General features: G+C 38.6%; 2 protein-coding genes across 2 annotated transcripts; one reads left to right on the plus strand and one right to left on the minus strand.

Moving 5' to 3' along the window:
- Positions 1 to 1,649: 1,649 nt before the first annotated feature.
- On the minus strand, positions 1,650 to 13,183 carry LOC114536578 (kinesin-like protein KIF23). Its single transcript, XM_028557924.1, has 34 exons — positions 13,099 to 13,183; positions 12,948 to 13,029; positions 12,213 to 12,305; positions 12,076 to 12,114; positions 11,779 to 11,884; positions 11,089 to 11,225; positions 10,859 to 10,971; positions 10,297 to 10,357; positions 8,260 to 8,366; positions 7,434 to 7,668; positions 7,169 to 7,271; positions 6,860 to 6,951; positions 6,719 to 6,784; positions 6,589 to 6,642; positions 6,415 to 6,476; positions 6,163 to 6,197; positions 6,006 to 6,056; positions 5,875 to 5,939; positions 5,683 to 5,785; positions 5,453 to 5,511; positions 5,303 to 5,343; positions 5,139 to 5,184; positions 4,954 to 5,016; positions 4,743 to 4,802; positions 4,436 to 4,486; positions 4,264 to 4,356; positions 3,981 to 4,061; positions 3,784 to 3,865; positions 3,541 to 3,617; positions 3,308 to 3,376; positions 3,067 to 3,164; positions 2,578 to 2,671; positions 2,412 to 2,473; positions 1,650 to 1,969 (listed from the first exon to the last, which is right to left on the minus strand). The coding sequence occupies exons 1-34, from the start codon at positions 13,110 to 13,112 to the stop codon at positions 1,942 to 1,944; spliced, it is 2,622 nt and encodes an 873-aa protein (XP_028413725.1). The 5' UTR covers positions 13,113 to 13,183; the 3' UTR covers positions 1,650 to 1,941.
- LOC114536579 lies at positions 8,571 to 10,844 on the plus strand. The gene has a single exon (XM_028557925.1). It carries the CDS (start codon positions 8,846 to 8,848, stop codon positions 10,028 to 10,030), a length of 1,185 nt encoding a protein of 394 aa, XP_028413726.1. The 5' UTR covers positions 8,571 to 8,845; the 3' UTR covers positions 10,031 to 10,844.
- Positions 13,184 to 18,351: the final 5,168 nt, after the last annotated feature.

An 18,351-nucleotide genomic window follows, 5' to 3' on the forward strand; every position in this document is an offset into this window, starting at 1 on the left:
ACCGATCTCTTTTTGAAGCCAAGTTAAGAGTAAAACTGTATGTGAAATGGTACATGCATGGTGTCGTAACTTGCGCTGCCAAATATACCATTCACTGACTGAGCACATGCAAACACTAGACATACTATAGTATATAAAAACGTGACAGCCCCTGGCTCGACTCCAGAAAGAATAATCACAATACGATAAAGTATACTATGATATAACAGCCTATAGTCTACTCCCACACAAGTAAGGCTCTCGCAAATGGTTAGAGGCTGCCCAGAATCGATTCTCATGCCGTGGGTGGACCTGAGTTGCATTTGCGTCAAAGGCGAGCTACGTTTTCCAAGGTTAAAAACAAGGTTTTTCGAATCGTAAACACTTGCAGAAAATGGAGACCTATTTGAAACCCAAAATATTCTACAATTCACGATGAAGTAATCTTAAAAAATACAAAATCTGCACGCAAAGCAAATTGCATGATTCATATATAAGCTTATAAAAGTTACGAACTTACCCAAAAGATCTAGACTTGTTCCTTTGCTTCTTATGAAAAAAGCAAAATAAGACTCACTTTGCGCAATGTATATCTCAAGCAGATTTAGTTTTTGCACTTGTTATGTTATTTAGAAATCAAGCCTGCATGTTATTTATATAACGATAATCTGAGGGAAAAATCTTCTCTGGAATAAAAACAAATTTTTTTGCACGCAAAGGACAAGGTCAGCAAGAACTATTACGTACATATGATGAATATTCAGTGATGATTTCGTGGGACAAATTTAATAAGGATCATGAAAAGTGATCTCACACAAAAAATGCTTTTAAGTACCATTGGCGTGGATTGGTTGGGCAATGTTACATTGAGATTTACTGTAAACAGCCCGTAATAACGACACTATCTTCCAGAAAAATGGTTTAGCCCACAGATTTAAAAACGTTTTCGATAAAATTGATAAAAAATTGATAAAAATGAAATCGCTAGATTTATGCGTATAATTTTCTTATCATGCAGATAAAAATTGGGATATTTTTAGGTAGTTGTAGCGCGCGAAAATAAATCTTTAGAAGAGGCCAGATTTAACCTCCACAATCAAATTCACATTTCCCATGCAGGATTAAAACCCCGATCGCAGATTTTGGAAGATCATGCAACTTAACCATGCAGAAATTTTATACGTGCAATCGCTTGCAATTAAAACTAATTTAAATGCTTGTTAATTATGTTTATACCAGATTCCTACCGACCCTTAAATCTATGTATCTCGCCTGAAATACTAAATGAGATGAAAAGAAGGAAAACATTTTAAAGTGCGCCAAACGTTTCAGCAAAATTAGGCCAGGTTCAATCAGCGTTTGGAGGAAATGCATCATCATTTGCAAAATATATACATTATTAAAGAATTACAGAACATTCTGCCGAGATTTTGTTGCTGATGATTTCACATAATCTTCAGACTGCGTTTCTGCAGAAAATTTCCTAGCTTCAGGGTAAGATTGCAGATAAGAAAAAAAATTATTGTTGGGTTTAATATTTGAAGATTTTGTTCAGTGAATTTACACAGATTTCATTCCTGTCCCTCAAGAGGCCTCCCGTTATAGCAATTTTAAAAAAACGCTCCAAAAATAAAGGTCTCGAAGAAAAAAATCAACAGTGACTACTGTAGTGTATTTATTTACGATTTTATTCCACCGATATATATTATTATTACTTGGGATAGACACGATGGCGTGAGATAGCCAGACTGATATCAATACCGAGCCCCGGGTAAAAGACAATTAAATCAATCCCGTTATCACATGCATATATAATTATTGTGAATCTATCTAACTATTTACATGAAGTATGTATAAGCACCTCCTCAAACAAAATATAAAATTGTGTAAAAATCGTTTGCTGTTTGTAAGCAAAATGAAGATATCATTTCGCTTGTTTTACACCACGAAAGGTATATAGTATTAGGATTTCTCGTCCGACTTTCGCCGTCTATAAAAAAGAAAATTGTGTCAGTTTTGTTGCATGTACAATTCTAGCCTAAAATCATGTAACAACATACACAAGTCTGCTTGCTTTTAGTTAAGGACGAAATTCAAAACCTATTCACGAAGAACTTTTCAGTGAAATGCGAAATCAAGCACTTTAACATGACTAAGTATTATGTTCATTTATTGAACGGATCCCAGCCCCAGGTACCGTTATCAAAAAGCTGGATCTTTGTCAATTTTCAGAGGACTAGTCAGTCGTATCCTGAGACCTCTGGAAAATTGTATTTAAATTTATAAAACTTGTATATCTTTTAATAAACCAGTGGGACTGAGAACCCCCAAAGTCAATTGATTATATCTATGTCACTATAGCTCTAGATGCGAGTTATGTTCAAAGCTTAAAATAGACAAAAAAGCAAATAAAAACTTATAATGAAACTTGCTTTGCACTGTGGTGAATACTTGGATTTGTCTGGCCAGGTCTTCCTTCAATACCAAAAGCGCACTAGAAATTTACCAAAAAAGATCAACTTTAAACTCAATCTTGGCAGGGGGATTGGATTATACTTGTTATGGTCATACACCAATCAATCTATCGTAATTTCTCACCCTTGTCTCAACATCCGTCCAACTAGCCGTGGTGTCGTCTTCCATAGCTTCACCCTTCGCTTCATCAAAATCCTCTTCAGGATAACTTCGTTTTCTTACAGAGAATACAGTAAAAACTCCAAAATGAGAACCAGGTTTTTTAAATAAGACTTAACAGGTTTCTTAGCAATAGTTGTTATATTTTTATTGTTCACGTGCTTTGCAACACTGGTTGCACGTGATCTTTTAAATTTTTACCATTAATATAAAATTTGGTGGCAAGAAAATGGAGAGAATTCTCAGGTAATAATAGTTGAGTATATCTCTTCCTCGAATACCCAACCGGAATTAGATCTCAGTAATCTGACAAGGATTTTTAAAAAATCAAGTTGAAATGAACCTTCTTTTGAATGGATCCAAAATGTTTCCTTAGCTAACAATTCGTCGGAAAAAGACCCAAAACGCCAAACTAAGATTTTCGTTCAAAACCGAACGACGTATTATGCTAACCTTTCTGGACTGCGGGCGACATCGAAGTTCGTTTTCAGTGTTTCAACGTCCGTGAATTGTACGCAACGTCCTCCACCAGTTGTTTTGTAAATATCACCCTGATTGAAGCAAAAAAACAAGTTGTTTGAAAGGTGAATTGATTAAGCACGCGATAAGGCTTCACTTATGTTCTATATGCCGAATACAACTGCTTAAAGTTTGGCTTAAGCTCTTTATGCGAATGGCTGAACGCACTTCTCACCTTAATCAATTTTGTTTCTAACTCTCCCTGAGAGTCGGCCTCCTGGTGTTCGAGTACGTAGTTGGTAGCCTGGAGGAAAGATTGAATATGATACACATCGATGAGGTGATTTTATCAATACAAGGAAGGATAATGAAGTTGCGTAAGCAGAAAAATGGCATTATGCATCACGATACTGCAACAAAACAGAACAACTTGTGAGGGGAGAAGGAAACATCTCCAATCAAAAATACCTGGGATTCTTTGAAGTGCTTCTCTTCTGGAACATTCACAGTCTTCTTGTTTTTCAACACCGGGCGAAGAATCGTTTCTATACACAAATAAACATGGTTAAATATAAATATATATTTCTACTCACGTGGACCTAATCAGAACCGCTCGTGACGAAATAAAGACGCAAATATTCACTCATTCAAAGTGTTTCGAATTGAGGTGTTGGAATAAACAAAAGACACAAACAGTCGTGTATTTTCTACCTGTTTCAAAGTTCTCGGCAGGTTTGTGTTCGAGCCAACAATCAGACGATTTTGAACGACGGTGACGAAGCTTCACGGGCGGCTGAAAAGTATCGATAAAAAAGCGATAATAAGTAACAACTACCAAGGTCGGTGCACTGGAACGGTGAACTTTATGTGAACTGGAACGTTAATTTTCAAAAATGATTGATATGTACCTTTTTAGCGACTGGTGGCGGAGATCGAGATCTGAAAAATCCTTTTCCACGACTTGAAGGACGAACATTTTTCTTTTCACCCTTGGAATAAATAAAACGATTTGGATGAATTGGCGAAATTGAAAGTCTCAAAGTAAACCGGAAGTGTTCGAACCATTTACAAAACGTCGAGCGAAAAATGAAGTAATGGACAGCCCCTAACCTAAGCACATCGTTTAATACATTTAATATAGCTAGACCAACTTCATGATTAAAACATGCATCCAGGAACAGAGGAACGTACTTTATAGACAATTTCCTTGAGCTGGCGTAATTTTTCCTCGCTTTTTATGATCTTGGTCTCCATCTCCAGTTCTTTATCTTTCACACGTTTGTTCTACACAAAGACAAGTAAGTTTCATCTCAACTCTAATTCTCATCTGTTCATTCCATCGTTAAAATCTATCGCAACTTACGCATTCCTTTTGCCATTTATCCCGTTCTTGTGTAACAACGCCCTTCAGAGTCTGGTAAAACAAAAACGGCACAATGAACTTCACTGACATTCCAATTAAAATGTACTGCTCGTCAACGCTTGAGTATATAACTCGATTTCGGTTCCTGGTTTGTACAACTCCTGTCTCAACCACAATAAGTAAAGCATACAGAGATATTAACCTATTTTAACCATTCCAGTTGTACACCTCAGAACCAAACGTTTTTTTTCTAGTCCAGGATTTAGTTTAATAGGAGAATGGTCTATTGCAATGAAAAATTCTTTACCTGTTTTAGTTTTATTCGGTCCTGTTTCTCCTTTGATATCGTCTTGCGTTGTTCATCCAGCTATCAACAAGAGACAATACGCTTGTAAGACTTATAGCCTGAGCACACTCTTCATTGGACCCGGTTTCAACCTTGCACCGATTGATTATTTAAAGAAAACCATTTCCCTTGATCAGTGGACGACTGAGACGAAGGGAAGATCGATAAATACCTCAGTCTGCAATCCCTTTTCGTTCTCTTGATGTTGTTGATTGGTTTTGACCAATGCATCGTTCTGTAAAGGAATTACACGGACATAAAGGGACTACACGGGCATTAAGGGGTCACACAGGGTGTCAGGATTAAGGAATAGCTTGGAAATAAACTGAGAGCGAAATATAAGAGTCGTTTTTAAACCTTTTGCGAGAACATCTTTAACTTTCTTTCCAGTTTCTGAATCTCTCTACGGAGAAAGAGCAGCGAAATTTAGAACAGAATACTACAAGAACCAGATGAACCATTCTCACAGTACTAAAGATTTCTGAGGAGTAAACACTCAGAAACTCTGGAGTTTAACCTACCTCTCCTTTTCGAGATTCGATGCTTGAAGCTCGGTTATTATCTGAAAATAGAAAATTATTGTAGTAAAGACTCTTTTTTAACAACTAGCAAAGGCTAATATATGATTGAATTCCTTGGTATTTTTGGATGTAAATTTGGAGTCAACTTACCTTGTCCTTGTCAGATGTTTGACTGTCAAGCTTTGCGAGTTCTTGTCTAAAGGTCGCTCCTAATTAAAAAACAAGCGGTAGAGATGATGCTTTCGATTGATGTAATGAAGCATGTTCTCTTAAGTTTCACTGCCGAATTCTGGAGTTTCATTAGGGAATGCTCCGCTCTACTTCTCAAAAGTACATCTCCACACGAGGTGAACATAAGGTTTTCATGCAGGTATACTCACGTTTTCTCTGCAAATCTTTCTCAAGCGTGGCCCTTCTCTGCTCACGCTCCTGAAGATATTTCAGCAGGTTCACCAACGTTATGCAATCCTCAGAGTTCGTCATCTTCAACGATAAAACAAACATGCATGACGGCTCACTTTAAAATTCTGAGATTGAAAATGAACATGAAAAAAATTTGAAACATCGGTTACCTCCATCAGTGGGAACGGAGGAAATGTCGTGATGGGTTTCAAAAGCAAAGGATTGTCGATTCCATCTGAAATAATGAAAATACTGAGCAAACTCCACATGGGAAAAACAGAGAACGGCATAAAAAACATACCTGATCCATCCACTTTGATATTTTGTAATGCTTGTTTAAACATTTGGTTTGCTAAAAAGAAGGTGTAACCAAGTTAAACAGTTTCTCTATCGGAATACCATAACACATGTACATGTAAATAGCGCAAAAGAATGCTTTAGTTTATCAACCAACCAACCTTTTCTCCTGCCAGGAGCAAGCCCAGTGTTTGAACTGCAAAAAGAAATGAAAGCCAATTTATAGCGTGGACAAGTTTCGACAACCTCAAAATATTCTCGAGATGCAAGCCCACAACGACATTGTGATCGTGTACGAGTAAGGGGGTTGTTAAGTTGTTCTTAACCATGTGGACATGTCTCTTTCAGAACTGGCTGTAAAGCAGCGAGTATCCTCTGTACTAAATGACATCTCAAATGGATCTCAAACTTACTTGATTCCGGTTGGCCGTGCGACAACAACTTCCTGCGTGATTTCTGCAAATCGCATAACATGCTGTGGAAATACAATGATTGGTAATGAAGAAGATATTTGCGATATTCATTCATCTCAAATACAGCATGGATCTAATCGTGATCGTAACGTGGGGATACTTCGTATAACTTACCACGCTCTCGTCATATTCTTTGGCACTAGGGTTCAAACACACCACCATTCGGACCTTGGAGTTGCAGAAAAAGGGTGAACAAGGAAAAAAAAGAAAAAATAGATTCATGATATAGCAACGCATCGAGTACCTTTCCTTCACCGTCAAAGAAATTCTTGAAAAGATGCGTCAGTCTGCTCTCTCTGTAAGGGACCATCTGAAATGCACGAATATTTTTAGCGAAGGTAAAAAGATAGTACGGGGACGCAAGCTACATATATAATATTCTCACCTTTCCCGTTTGCGAGCCGTCCGCGCTAGCTTGATTTTCGCGTAGGATTTCCAGGCAAGAACGCAAATTCATCAGATCTTTGTTGATATTGCCTGAAACATACGTACGATAGAATATGAATAACTAATAGGATAGAATGAATGAATAGAATCGATAGTTCGACTTGTCCCAAACTCAGATGTCAATCCTAGACACAATGGTACAGTGTACGTACCATTTACCATGGGGTATCGTAAATTCTGATCAGAGAAGCAATGAGCGCAAGGTCAAAGGGTAGAGAGTTGCCACAGATGTCAACTACGTAAGTACCTGCTTCTTTTAACCTGTCACCATCAGCTTTTGTTCTGTTTGTCCTCTCTGATCCAGCAAGATCACACATCGACAACGTGCTGACACGTACTTCCTCCTTGTCCTACCGAAGTAAATCCAAATGATTGTTTATGGGAATATGTGTGATTCACTTCTCTTGATGTGCACCATTGGATTAGTTCTGTGTGTTAAATAAGGGCACTTATGTGCGCACCAGTGCAATGATATTTACTCGCTCATATCTAGAGAACAACATCATACTTACCAAAAGAACGCTTTCTCCATCAGGGTCCAGAGGTGCTTGCACTAGTTTCAATGTAAACACGCTGTGACTACGGCTCGACTGAAGGTTTAATTGAGTGTTCGCAACACGACGTTTCTTTTGACCTTTCCAGAACATGGCATAAGCTTCTTCTGTGCTCTTCACTTCCACTTCAGTAACCCCCTGCACGTACATATTCCTGTTGTTATCCTCTCGAAGCTGCTTGGAGACCGGAGCCCTGAAACACGATGGAATACATTGAGCCATTATCAGAATTTTTCGTGGGTGAGTTAAGCTGGTGGTTCATGTCGATCAAGAGAGAGGGGGGAGCTAGGGCTTGAAGACAGGATGACTCTAGCCTTCACTATTCAGGTAAAGGTTGAGATTTTTCAGAAGGGAGGCGAGGGGGAGGGGAGGTTGCCCTGCACCATTTCACACATTCACAAATTCTATTCCACCATTTCACTATACGGTATGCCTTGGATCACCAAAAGCTTGTTAACTCTGAGGCCTTATTCTGTATCTGAGGTTTTGGTATGGGGTGCTGAAATTTTTAGGGAACTTCTGCTCCTGTGTGCATCACTACAGAATAAGGCATTGAAGGGACTATACTTTTGTAAATTTCCGTTGAACTTAGTTCTGAACTTTTAGTTTCATGGACTTCACTGGATACTGTATGTTCATAGTATACCAATAAGTCCTGAACACACAAATTAATCTAATGTAAGACCTAACCCTAATTTCAAGCATTAAATTTGTGTATTTAGAATTTACAGGACATGTAATCATTGCCCATTCAATGTTTAATTAAGTAAATACAACAACATACTTTGGGCAAATGAGGTCTTGTTTGTTGTCCTCGAGAAGATCATAGATGAAATTATTGTAAATTTCCACGTAAGAAACAAACACAGCATATCCGTTATCTTCGTCAACCTAAAGCGATTATAAATTGCAATTGAATTTTTGAGATGAACATGGACCAAGTTTAATACCCTGTATACTGTGTTGGTAAATACTGTAGCTGAAATATTTCTCGCGTTAAAATTATCACGCAAATTTGGGTTGCCAATGATAATAAAACAATACGTCATGTGTCGTACGTCATGTAACGAACAATATATTTGGTCATCACGAAGAGAGACTTATGTAATAATAAAATATGAGGGGCCTTGTCATGTCAAAAATGCTGGCACATGGGAATACACCAATCTTCCACCGCCAGAGTCATTGTTTGTTAAAAACTGTTCCGACCAACACGTTGAATGCGCTCAACCCCTGGACTTCGAAATAATAAATGGAATAATCTATTTTGAATGTTATCACGGGATTTAGTCACAATAAACGAAAGTAATAATCACGAGACCAAGTGACGACTGTTTAAATATTCATCTTCGCTAAACCAATCACAAAAAATGATCGAAGGACGTCGCCCAAACAGAGAAGAACAACAACTTTCAACGAGTATGGAGCATCAGACTTCGTATGGTTTATCGTATGGTTTAGTGCCTGCGAACACCGCGGATATTTGTATCAGACCTTGCTACTATCTCCTGCAGGCGCTGGGCATGTGGTTACCTCGTGACCGCAGACATCACGACGGCGCTCGACTTGGGAAGACCGTACGCGAAATTTACTACGTTCTTATACATTTGTTATTTGCCGTATCGCTTGCGGCTGTAATGTTATTAGACTTTATACACTACGGTTTCACTTTTAGCCCGAAGGGAGTCCATATTGCCGATCTCATGAACAGCGTTCCAACTTGCCTCAACCTGCTTTGTCCATATGTGTTCACGCGACTGTATTTCAGTCGCGGTCAGTACACGGAGCTCGTCCTCAGCATTCAAAATCAATCCACGCATTACGCGTCGAAATTGCGCGCAAAAGCACGACTGTATACTCTGATTTCCGTCACGGCCTGGTGTCTATCTGCGGCGTTTTTTATATTTCACTGGAAGCCATTCTTCTCGAGGCCTTGGCATTACGTTTTGTACATTGTTGTGATCATATACACGACGGGTTGGTGGGCCGTATGGCTGAGTATTTACGCTTTCGTTTGCTACGCGCATTCCCTGCAGATCCATTCACTCGTCGAGTGCATGCGCTCGGAACAGACCAGCCCCGTGCAGGTGCTGTACATGCATCAGCAATTGAGAAATTCTATCGACAGAACGCAAAGGGACTTCAATTTTATCATATCGTTCGCGATAAGCTACCACGCTTTGGATATTATCATATTTAGCTTCGCCTACTATGACGACGCATTCGGAAGGCACTACGCGCTGTGGCAGTACGCTGGTGGGGTGATATTCGATTTGGGAACGATACTGGTGAAGCTCTTTCCCCCCGCCGTTTTAGCGGCTGCGGTCCACCGTTCGCTCACCGCGGGGGCCAGACGATGTGAAGTCACCCCAGGGTCCGAGAGACTGCCCAAAGAAAATTTGCTTCTATTCCAATACATGGTTAGCTGCGAGCGTGACATGGGTCTGAAAATTCTCGGAATTCGTATCACTGTGGAAATAGTCGGGACCATTCTCATGACGATAGTTACTGCAGCAGTCTCTTTTGTGGCCTTTGTTATTCCTCGGTTAAAATAGACCAACATGTACTGTCTGTATGGTACAATATCTGCTGTCAAGATTCTTGCAGCCTTTATGGTGTGTTTCTTCAATTCCAGATATGTCAATTTATGGAAGTTATGTCTATGCAGCCCCACTGTATTTGTTTAATATTTGTATAATTTATAAGCGAGAAATGTAATGTTTACCCACCATTTTGGATTTTTGGCTGTCAGTGTTGTAGCATTTCTAAAACATGCATATACACTGTAATGTTATATAGCAAACTATGCCAGTGTACTTACATCATCAAATTTGAAGCAATCTGGAACTCTGACCATGTCAGTGATATCATCATCATTACCTCTGAAAGTGATATTAAAAAAGATTAACCAATTGATGGGTCAGGTTAGTCTACAGTGCAGGTGTGCTATAGTTTATCTATATTTGGAATTGTTGAACCAAGGGGAATTAAAATGGCAAACAAGATAAACCAATGGATCAGGTTTGTGTACAGTGCAGGAGGTGTGCTACAAACTCTGATTTTTATTCACAATTGTTGAACCAAAGGGAATTGTAATGGCAAATAAATAGGCACTAAAAATGGTATGTTTCATGATTCATTAAAAGGGATCTGGATGAATGGGTGGTGCAGGTTTGATTTTTGCACTTGGTTTAACACGTAATTTTGTCAGCAAAAAGAAACCTGTGATTGGCTATGAGTGAATCACAAACATGCATATGCAAGGTTACACTCATTTTAGTTTGTGCTGCTGAGCTATTGTGTTAAATATAGTACAATTACTACAGCTTGCATTGACGGACTTCAAAAAATGTGCGAGAAATCACTTTTAACAAGCAGCATACCTGTTCTTGCCCAGAGCCAGAAGAGCCATCTCTTTTTGTTTTCTGTCATGATCAAGTTTTGCATCTGATTCACTTTGAACGTCCATTCCATTGCTTTTGTCAGGAGTAAACACCTGGTAAAATACATTTATAAAGATATGTGTTAAAGATAAATATATATTTGAGACCTTGATGTTTGCTTTTAATGCCACCATGCATTCAGAACTTCAATCCAACTCTCACAAACTTACACAGGGTTTGGTTTGAAAACCTCCAATACTGTTGAAGAGAACATCCAGTCCTCTTGGTAATAAACCTCCATCGCTTTGACTTCCAGTCATTGTGTACGTCTTTCCAGACCCGGTGATACCATAGGCAAAAATAAGACCTGGAAATTGTTTAATAAACAACCATTTAAGGTGGAATAATATTTTTAACAGGACCTTTAACAAGACTTGTCCTTATTTTATCCTAACAAGGTCATGAAATAGTTTCACTGTAAACATGCAGTGATCCCAATTGCCATCTTAGCAAGATATAGCTGGTCATCTCATTGGATTTATACGGGATGTACATGATTGTGCAGAACAGAGTACAATTGTACCATTATTTTACATTTCTACCAAGTAAATTATGTCCAAGAGATTTCAAGATGCACACTCATATTTATTAAAGCATCCTACTGAAGTGTGAGATTTGTGTGACTTAATGGTGTCAGACACCTATAGCACCAGGCTTTTAAAAAAATCCTATGTACACTAAAAACATTCCTATTTGGTATGGGAATTCATTACAAGGTAACTTCATAAGCTCTATGAACTGCTTTAAGTAAAACCCTAAGATTCTAAAATTTAGTCACACTACATAGCACTTGTGCAGTAACTGAAACTTGTCAGGTATTATAATATACAAATTGATTTTGTATGAAATACTGTACAAACCATTTTTTCCGTGAATCAGATCATGGACAATATCAAGGGCAACAGTGTCAAATACATTCTTCTGAATGCTATCCTCATCAAACACTTGTTTAAATGAATGTTGGGTCTAGTTTCAAAATAATAGCAAAATGAAATTGAATAATAGCTCTATTCATATTTAAAAAACAATCATTTGACTTCTCACAAGGGGAGGTAAACAACATTATAGAAGCAGAAATACAAATTAACAATTCCAGAGAAGATGCGCATATGCTAGCCTACACACCTCCCCTGATAATCTGGGATATGAATACATACCGCTGTTACTCTGTGTCCAGATTTGAACCCCTGGGAATTCTAAAGGGATTAATATGATATTGTATAAGTTTCTGAAGTGCAATGATTATTAAATACAAGATCAATTGCCCTTAATTGCTCTGAAGGATTCAGATTACCTGTGGTGGATTAAGTTGAATGGTATTTTTGCTAACAACTTCGACACAGAGTTCCTCTTCGTTGTCGTGGAGAGGTCGTATGCGACAGAATACCTGGGTAATACAGAGTAGTGGTTTTGTGAAAGATGAATGGTCACTGGTCACAATTTGTTGTCAATTTTCATTAAAAATTTCAATGTTTGTTAAAAGACTAACTACCACAAAACTACAAATGCATGTCAATCAGTCAATGATCTACACCATGCAAACCAATTACATCTTCTGCAATAATATATAGTGAAATCCTAATCTATATTATCTTATGGTTTGAATTTGCTTTGGTTGGTAAAGTGGTAGTTGCTCACTGAACTATAGAATTGGACTAAAGAATTGGACAATTTGATAGTGTACAGATGTGTGAACTGGAAAGGCTATTCATCAAAGTCTATATATATTTTAGACCCACCATTGAGTACTGAATGAATGAAAATGTTTTAATTTAGTTGAGTAAAACGTTTTTATTTAGCCAAAAACGTTTTTGATTATTGCTGAATTCGAAAGGGGAAGAGAATTCAGTATTTCAAACTTCAGATAGGAAGGGACGCAAATATAAAAAGAACAATACGATAAGGTGTAAAGTACCCGAACATATGGGCAACTGATTGAATTGGGGTATATCCCACAAGGTTTCTCAAACAGATTAAACCATGTTTGCATGTGTTGGTTAGATTTTTTATATTGGGCATACTTTTATACCTCGACTGGGTCAGTAGGCTTCGATTTTGACGGTTTACGTGGCGTTTTTCTTGGCGTCTTTCGTGGATACGGCGAAGCAGTGCTAAATGGAAACCAATGGTTTTATATTAACGTGTTGAGAAAACAAAATCTACGAAAATATACGCCTTACCTTGAAGGTTTCATCTTAAACACAGAATACTTCGAGAAAATAAAAATAATGGACAAAGCTCTTCAACTTCGAGCTAACCGCGTTCTCTTCGAACTAACCAATCAGAGGCTTTCCCTTCGTGTAGAACCTAGTGCCCGCGCGGTTTGAATAATAGACCCTCTTCTATCCCTCAAGTTTCCCTCAAGTACAGTGGACGAATTTCAAAAGGGGGGAGGGAAGGGGGAGAGAGGGTTAGGGGGGAAATTTGGGTCAGTAGGTAGCTAATTGGAGAGATTACAGTGTGGTTTCCTCAACAAGGAACATTTTTGCGCAACACATTGTTATTTGTTTTGAATAATGTGAAGCTTTATTAAAACAAGTTACAACAGACCTGGCTGTAACTTTACAAGATGAAAAAAATAACTTCACGATATTATTTTCATCGACGTGGGTCAATCCTTCATATCACTTGATAATTCTTCATATCATGTGAAAACCGAATTCAATAATTGTCTTATTATCTATTTAAAAGAATGAACATTACAACTTGAATTGTTCGCTTGAATTTGTGTCGATTACACATTCCCGCTCTTTTGGGACCTTCGGCTTCGCCATTGGTGTGAGTGTGACGTCAAACGTGGGATTCACACGTTAAAAATCGTATCACACGTTATGACGTCACACGTTGGACATGACGATTTCACATATGGCTATTACCGTATTAAATAGATTTAGAGATACATTTATAATATCTAGTGTAATAAAATTATAAGTTGATATTTAAAATTGTATGTATACTAATTGTTACTGAAAAACTTATGGGCTATACCGTTTAATATGTAATCTTGTAAATAGTTGTTAAAACGTTTTTTTGTATACATAATAAATTTATTTATTTAACGCTTCATAAAAACACTCATGTTCGTGTAATTCCTGCAATTAATATGCATAAGAGGTTTACTTTGTTATTAGGCAGGACAAACATCATGTCAAAAAGATATTTCAGCCTTTTTAGGATGTATAAAAAACCGCAAGAAGCTTAATATCTATATATTCAAATATTCATGTTCGTTCGAAAGGCGAAACAATAGCTAACAAACCAAATCAGTTGGGCATATAAAAGAAGAATATATGGCCTTACTTGGCTCAATAGCAATATTATATACTGACTATCTTTCATGAACGTTTATATACATTTCACGTGTAAAAGGTTTCTTTCATATCCTTAACAAACCGGTGTTGCATTGTTGGTATGTTTAAAGGAAATATATTCTTGTGCCCTTTCAGTTTTTAAGTTAGGAAATGGCATCTTTTAAATTGTGGAAGCGAAGATATTTTCTTTTATTGATATCGTTGATTTGTATCGCTTTCACTGTCATGACGTTATGGACACGGTCGTTGCGACAACGAATATCCAGACAGAGTGCACAAATTCCGATAAATAAAATCCCCGACTCAGGGATCGAATCTGACGCAAGGTTTGTACATGTTTCGCATAGGCACTGATTTTCTTTGATTTTAATATCCTATAAGCTAAGGCTATATCCTATATGAACGTTTGTGTGTTTTTAAGTATTGTAATTGAAAACAATTAATTGCAGCAAATGCTTTCAAACAAACTCAAAAAACGTCATATTTCGAACTCTGCATTTGAGCTACTAAACGTTCAAACAAAAGCGGAATAATTCTGGTGATATTTCGGGCCGCAGGCTTTATCTCAGTCAAAATCGCTTTCAAACCAATTTATCACTAGAATCCTGCATTTTGTGTGCTTTATAACTCACATCATGCATGAGTTTGCAAATGATGTTAGGCGGATTTTGTTTCGTTCTATATGTTTCCAGTTCGACACAATGTAAAGAACCCAATTTCTGCAATAATTTACATAAACTACAGGTGGGGCGGGTTGTTCAAAGCTAGATTATCGCTAACCGTGGTTTAAATTTTAATCCACTGTTTTAGTTTATGAACCACTGTTCCTTTTAAAACGTTATAAAATATCACTTCTATTGAACCAGATAATACTAATGGAAAAGATATTCAACTTTTATAAACAAACGATGAAAAAAATTGATGTAAAGATTTGCGTTAACCCTGGGTTAAGTTAAACATCTTTTGAACAACTGGCCCCTGCATGACCTTTCCTCGTTGAAACAAACAGAATTACGGGTAGAAATTGCCCGCAACATCTTTGAAGACTTAGCTATTGTTCCAAAATTAACATATATATTTCTGAATCAAAATCTTAGAACAACGATCGAGAAATTACTTGCAGCAAAATTAAGGGAACTGTCAAAAGATCTACTGGAGACGCAGAGAGCCGTGGTATCGTCTGCCTACAGTTACACAAGGCTCGCAAAGCACCTTGATAAAACCTTTGAAATGTTGAAGGTGCTCGACCAAAATTTCCGTGGCGATAACGTCTCTAACCAGGTCGCCAAAAGCGTTGCCGGGGAGATAGTCGAAGGGGAAGTGTGTCCGGACAAGTTTATGGGAACTAAACTTGATTACGGTCATCCGTTCTTTCGCAAAGGATTCGACCGTGTTCCGTGTAGTAATTTCATTCCAATTGAACGACTGGTGACCGTCTTAATTACCATGCCAGACGAGTTACCGAAGCCAGCACAAACATACCTCGAGGTTATGCAAGGCATCGCCACGTATTTTCCGGGAATTCGCGTTGTTCTTGCAACACAAAGGGAGTTGGCTCCTTCCGTGAAAGATGCTATCTCGAAATTAAATGTTACTTTCGAGAACGACATAATTCACGGTGGTAAACTCGGTGTGATATGGCAAAGGTTGGTCGATAAGGTGTCCACCCGTTATGTTTTGCTGGCTCAGAATCTCACCCATTTTGACGATGATGTTGGTTTGGAGCGAATGGTCAGGGTACTGAGCTACGAGCCATTGGTGGCGTTCGTCGGTGGAGCTCATCGTAATCTGACGGGACATTGGGATAACGGTTGTCAACAGGTGTCGTTTAGGAACATGACGGCCAAGTACATGGGTGGATACTACAGGTCTTTTAACGAATGCTTGATGTGCGACTTCCTCTCGGGACCGATTATGACCAAAACAGAAACGATAAAAAAATTGAAGATTGATACGAGGTAAGACAAAAGACTTTGTGACTGACACGAGCATAGCGTCGTAGCGATGATAATCGAGGTTAAATTGTTCTCATTTTTGCAATGAGAGTTTCTCTGTACTCAAATTTCTATTTTATTTCCATTCCTAAAGGTTAGTTTTAAAATATCGTAATTCATCGGCGACGGCTATTGCCGGTGCAAAAATAAATGCATTGTCTATTGTCATCGATAGAAATTATCGACTTCACTGGTCACCGGCAATGGATCGAATTTTACAATCTAGGAATTGTAAAACAATCATTTGCTAACTTTTATAAAAATTGAACGAGAGACAAGTCAAAAACTCAGTTTTTTGCTTCAATCTTTGGCTTCAACCAATCATCACGCTGAACTGTAGGAGTTAGCGTTCCAGATTTCAGTACAGTCAGTCCACCGCGTTGTCCCCTCATAATTTTTTATTCCCGATGTTTCCAGTATGGGAAAAGGTGTTTTCCGAGATCTTTTTTGGCGCCTGAAAAAGGAAATGCCGGAGAAGGTCACGGCAGCTTGTCCAGACGTTATGTTCAATACAGATCCGGGCGAGGTGGAGGATGTGGAACTCGTCGAATTTGCAGATAAGCACATGATCCATAGGATCGTTGAGTCAAGTGGCCGAGTACGCTGGTATGGATGTCGACACGGTCTACCCTATACGAAGCCAAAGCTGTGCAAGAGGGACAAAGGCCTTGGACTTTCTCCAGCTGATATGGAGAACCTGGCGGATGTGATCAAGTTCTTTCTAGCTGCATGTGAAGACGCTGGTGCGTTCTGTGAACTGTACGCTGGAACATTGATAGGTCAGTTTTGAAGTATCTTTAAAGTTGCTTATTATATATTACACGCGTAAAAATCATCATGCTGATGCAAGTTGTTAAAAACAGGAGTGAACAATGTTGTGCTGCACCTTGTGAACAGTATTGTTAATAATGTTGTTGAAGCTTGTTGAATCATCCATGTTGTTACAACTTGTTACAACAACATTGCATCGTGATTGCAACAACATTGATGATTCAACAAGCTTTAACAACATTGTTAACAATACTGTTCCCAGGGTGCAGCAGAACATTGTTCATCCCTGATGCGACAATCAATTTTTGGCCGTGTAGTTATCTTTGATGTTGCTGTCTTTGATACCAGTTTCATTGTTCGCAGTCAGCGACGCACCCTCGCAAGTTTAAGAAGTGCGGTCAGCGCGTCACTGACCGCAACATGAGACTGGACACACATATTTCATCGGTACCAAGGCACTAATGTTACCATTCCCAACAGGTGCGGTCAAATTTAACGGCATTCTTCCTTGGGACATCGATGGGGACACCGCCTTTGTATCCGCGAACTTCACAGTCATCAAAAATCTTCAGGAAAAAATTAAAAATGCTGGTTACAGTCTTTCGGTTGGTTACGGTACCAAGGTTGAAGATGGACGGATATCAAGAGGTTACTTTGCTCTGGGAACCACAAACTGGAAGGTAGACGTTTGGGGCTACCCGGACCGTTCGAGTCAGATTGATGTTGCAAATGGAAAGGTTCGAACGAAGGTCCTTCTCGCCGGTCAGTGGGTCAACGTTCCACACAATCCCGGAATGGTTGTGAGGAATCGGTACGGAGCCGAACCTTACAAGCATCAAGAACACTGGCGTCGTCATGGACGCGAAACTTCGTGGAAATTTTACGACCCAGGATGGTTCTTGAAATGTCCCGAACCCGAGCATTCTTCTTGTCTTGAGCAATACCCAGCCGACGGTAATATGCAGTTTAGAGACTACTGCCCGAACTGAATTGGACTCCATTGTAGATTCCCTGTTTTTGCGCCGCCTGGACCTTCGGCTTCAACTCGTACGGCGCACGTTTTTGGGACCCTGTAAGACAGTGCCTGCTGGGAAATGTTGCGAGGTTGATGCTATTTTTCGTTACATATTTTTGTAATTAGTTAGTTCTATAGGTTTTTTTATGTGATCACGGGAAGCTCAATGGCATTGATTGGGTAATGAAATGCACTCTGGTAGGATATTTTGGAAGTTAAACTGAGAGACTTTCATGTTAATACAAACTTTATTTGAATCGAGCCTTCGAAAATCACTTCATCGTCGTTTGAAATTTGTACTATATTATTTTCCGCCCTTCTATTGATTTATCTAAAGGCCAG

This window comes from Dendronephthya gigantea, unplaced genomic scaffold, assembly GCF_004324835.1.
Source record: "Dendronephthya gigantea isolate DGI-Jeju-01 unplaced genomic scaffold, DenGig_1.0 000140F, whole genome shotgun sequence".
Lineage (NCBI taxonomy): Eukaryota > Metazoa > Cnidaria > Anthozoa > Malacalcyonacea > Nephtheidae > Dendronephthya > Dendronephthya gigantea.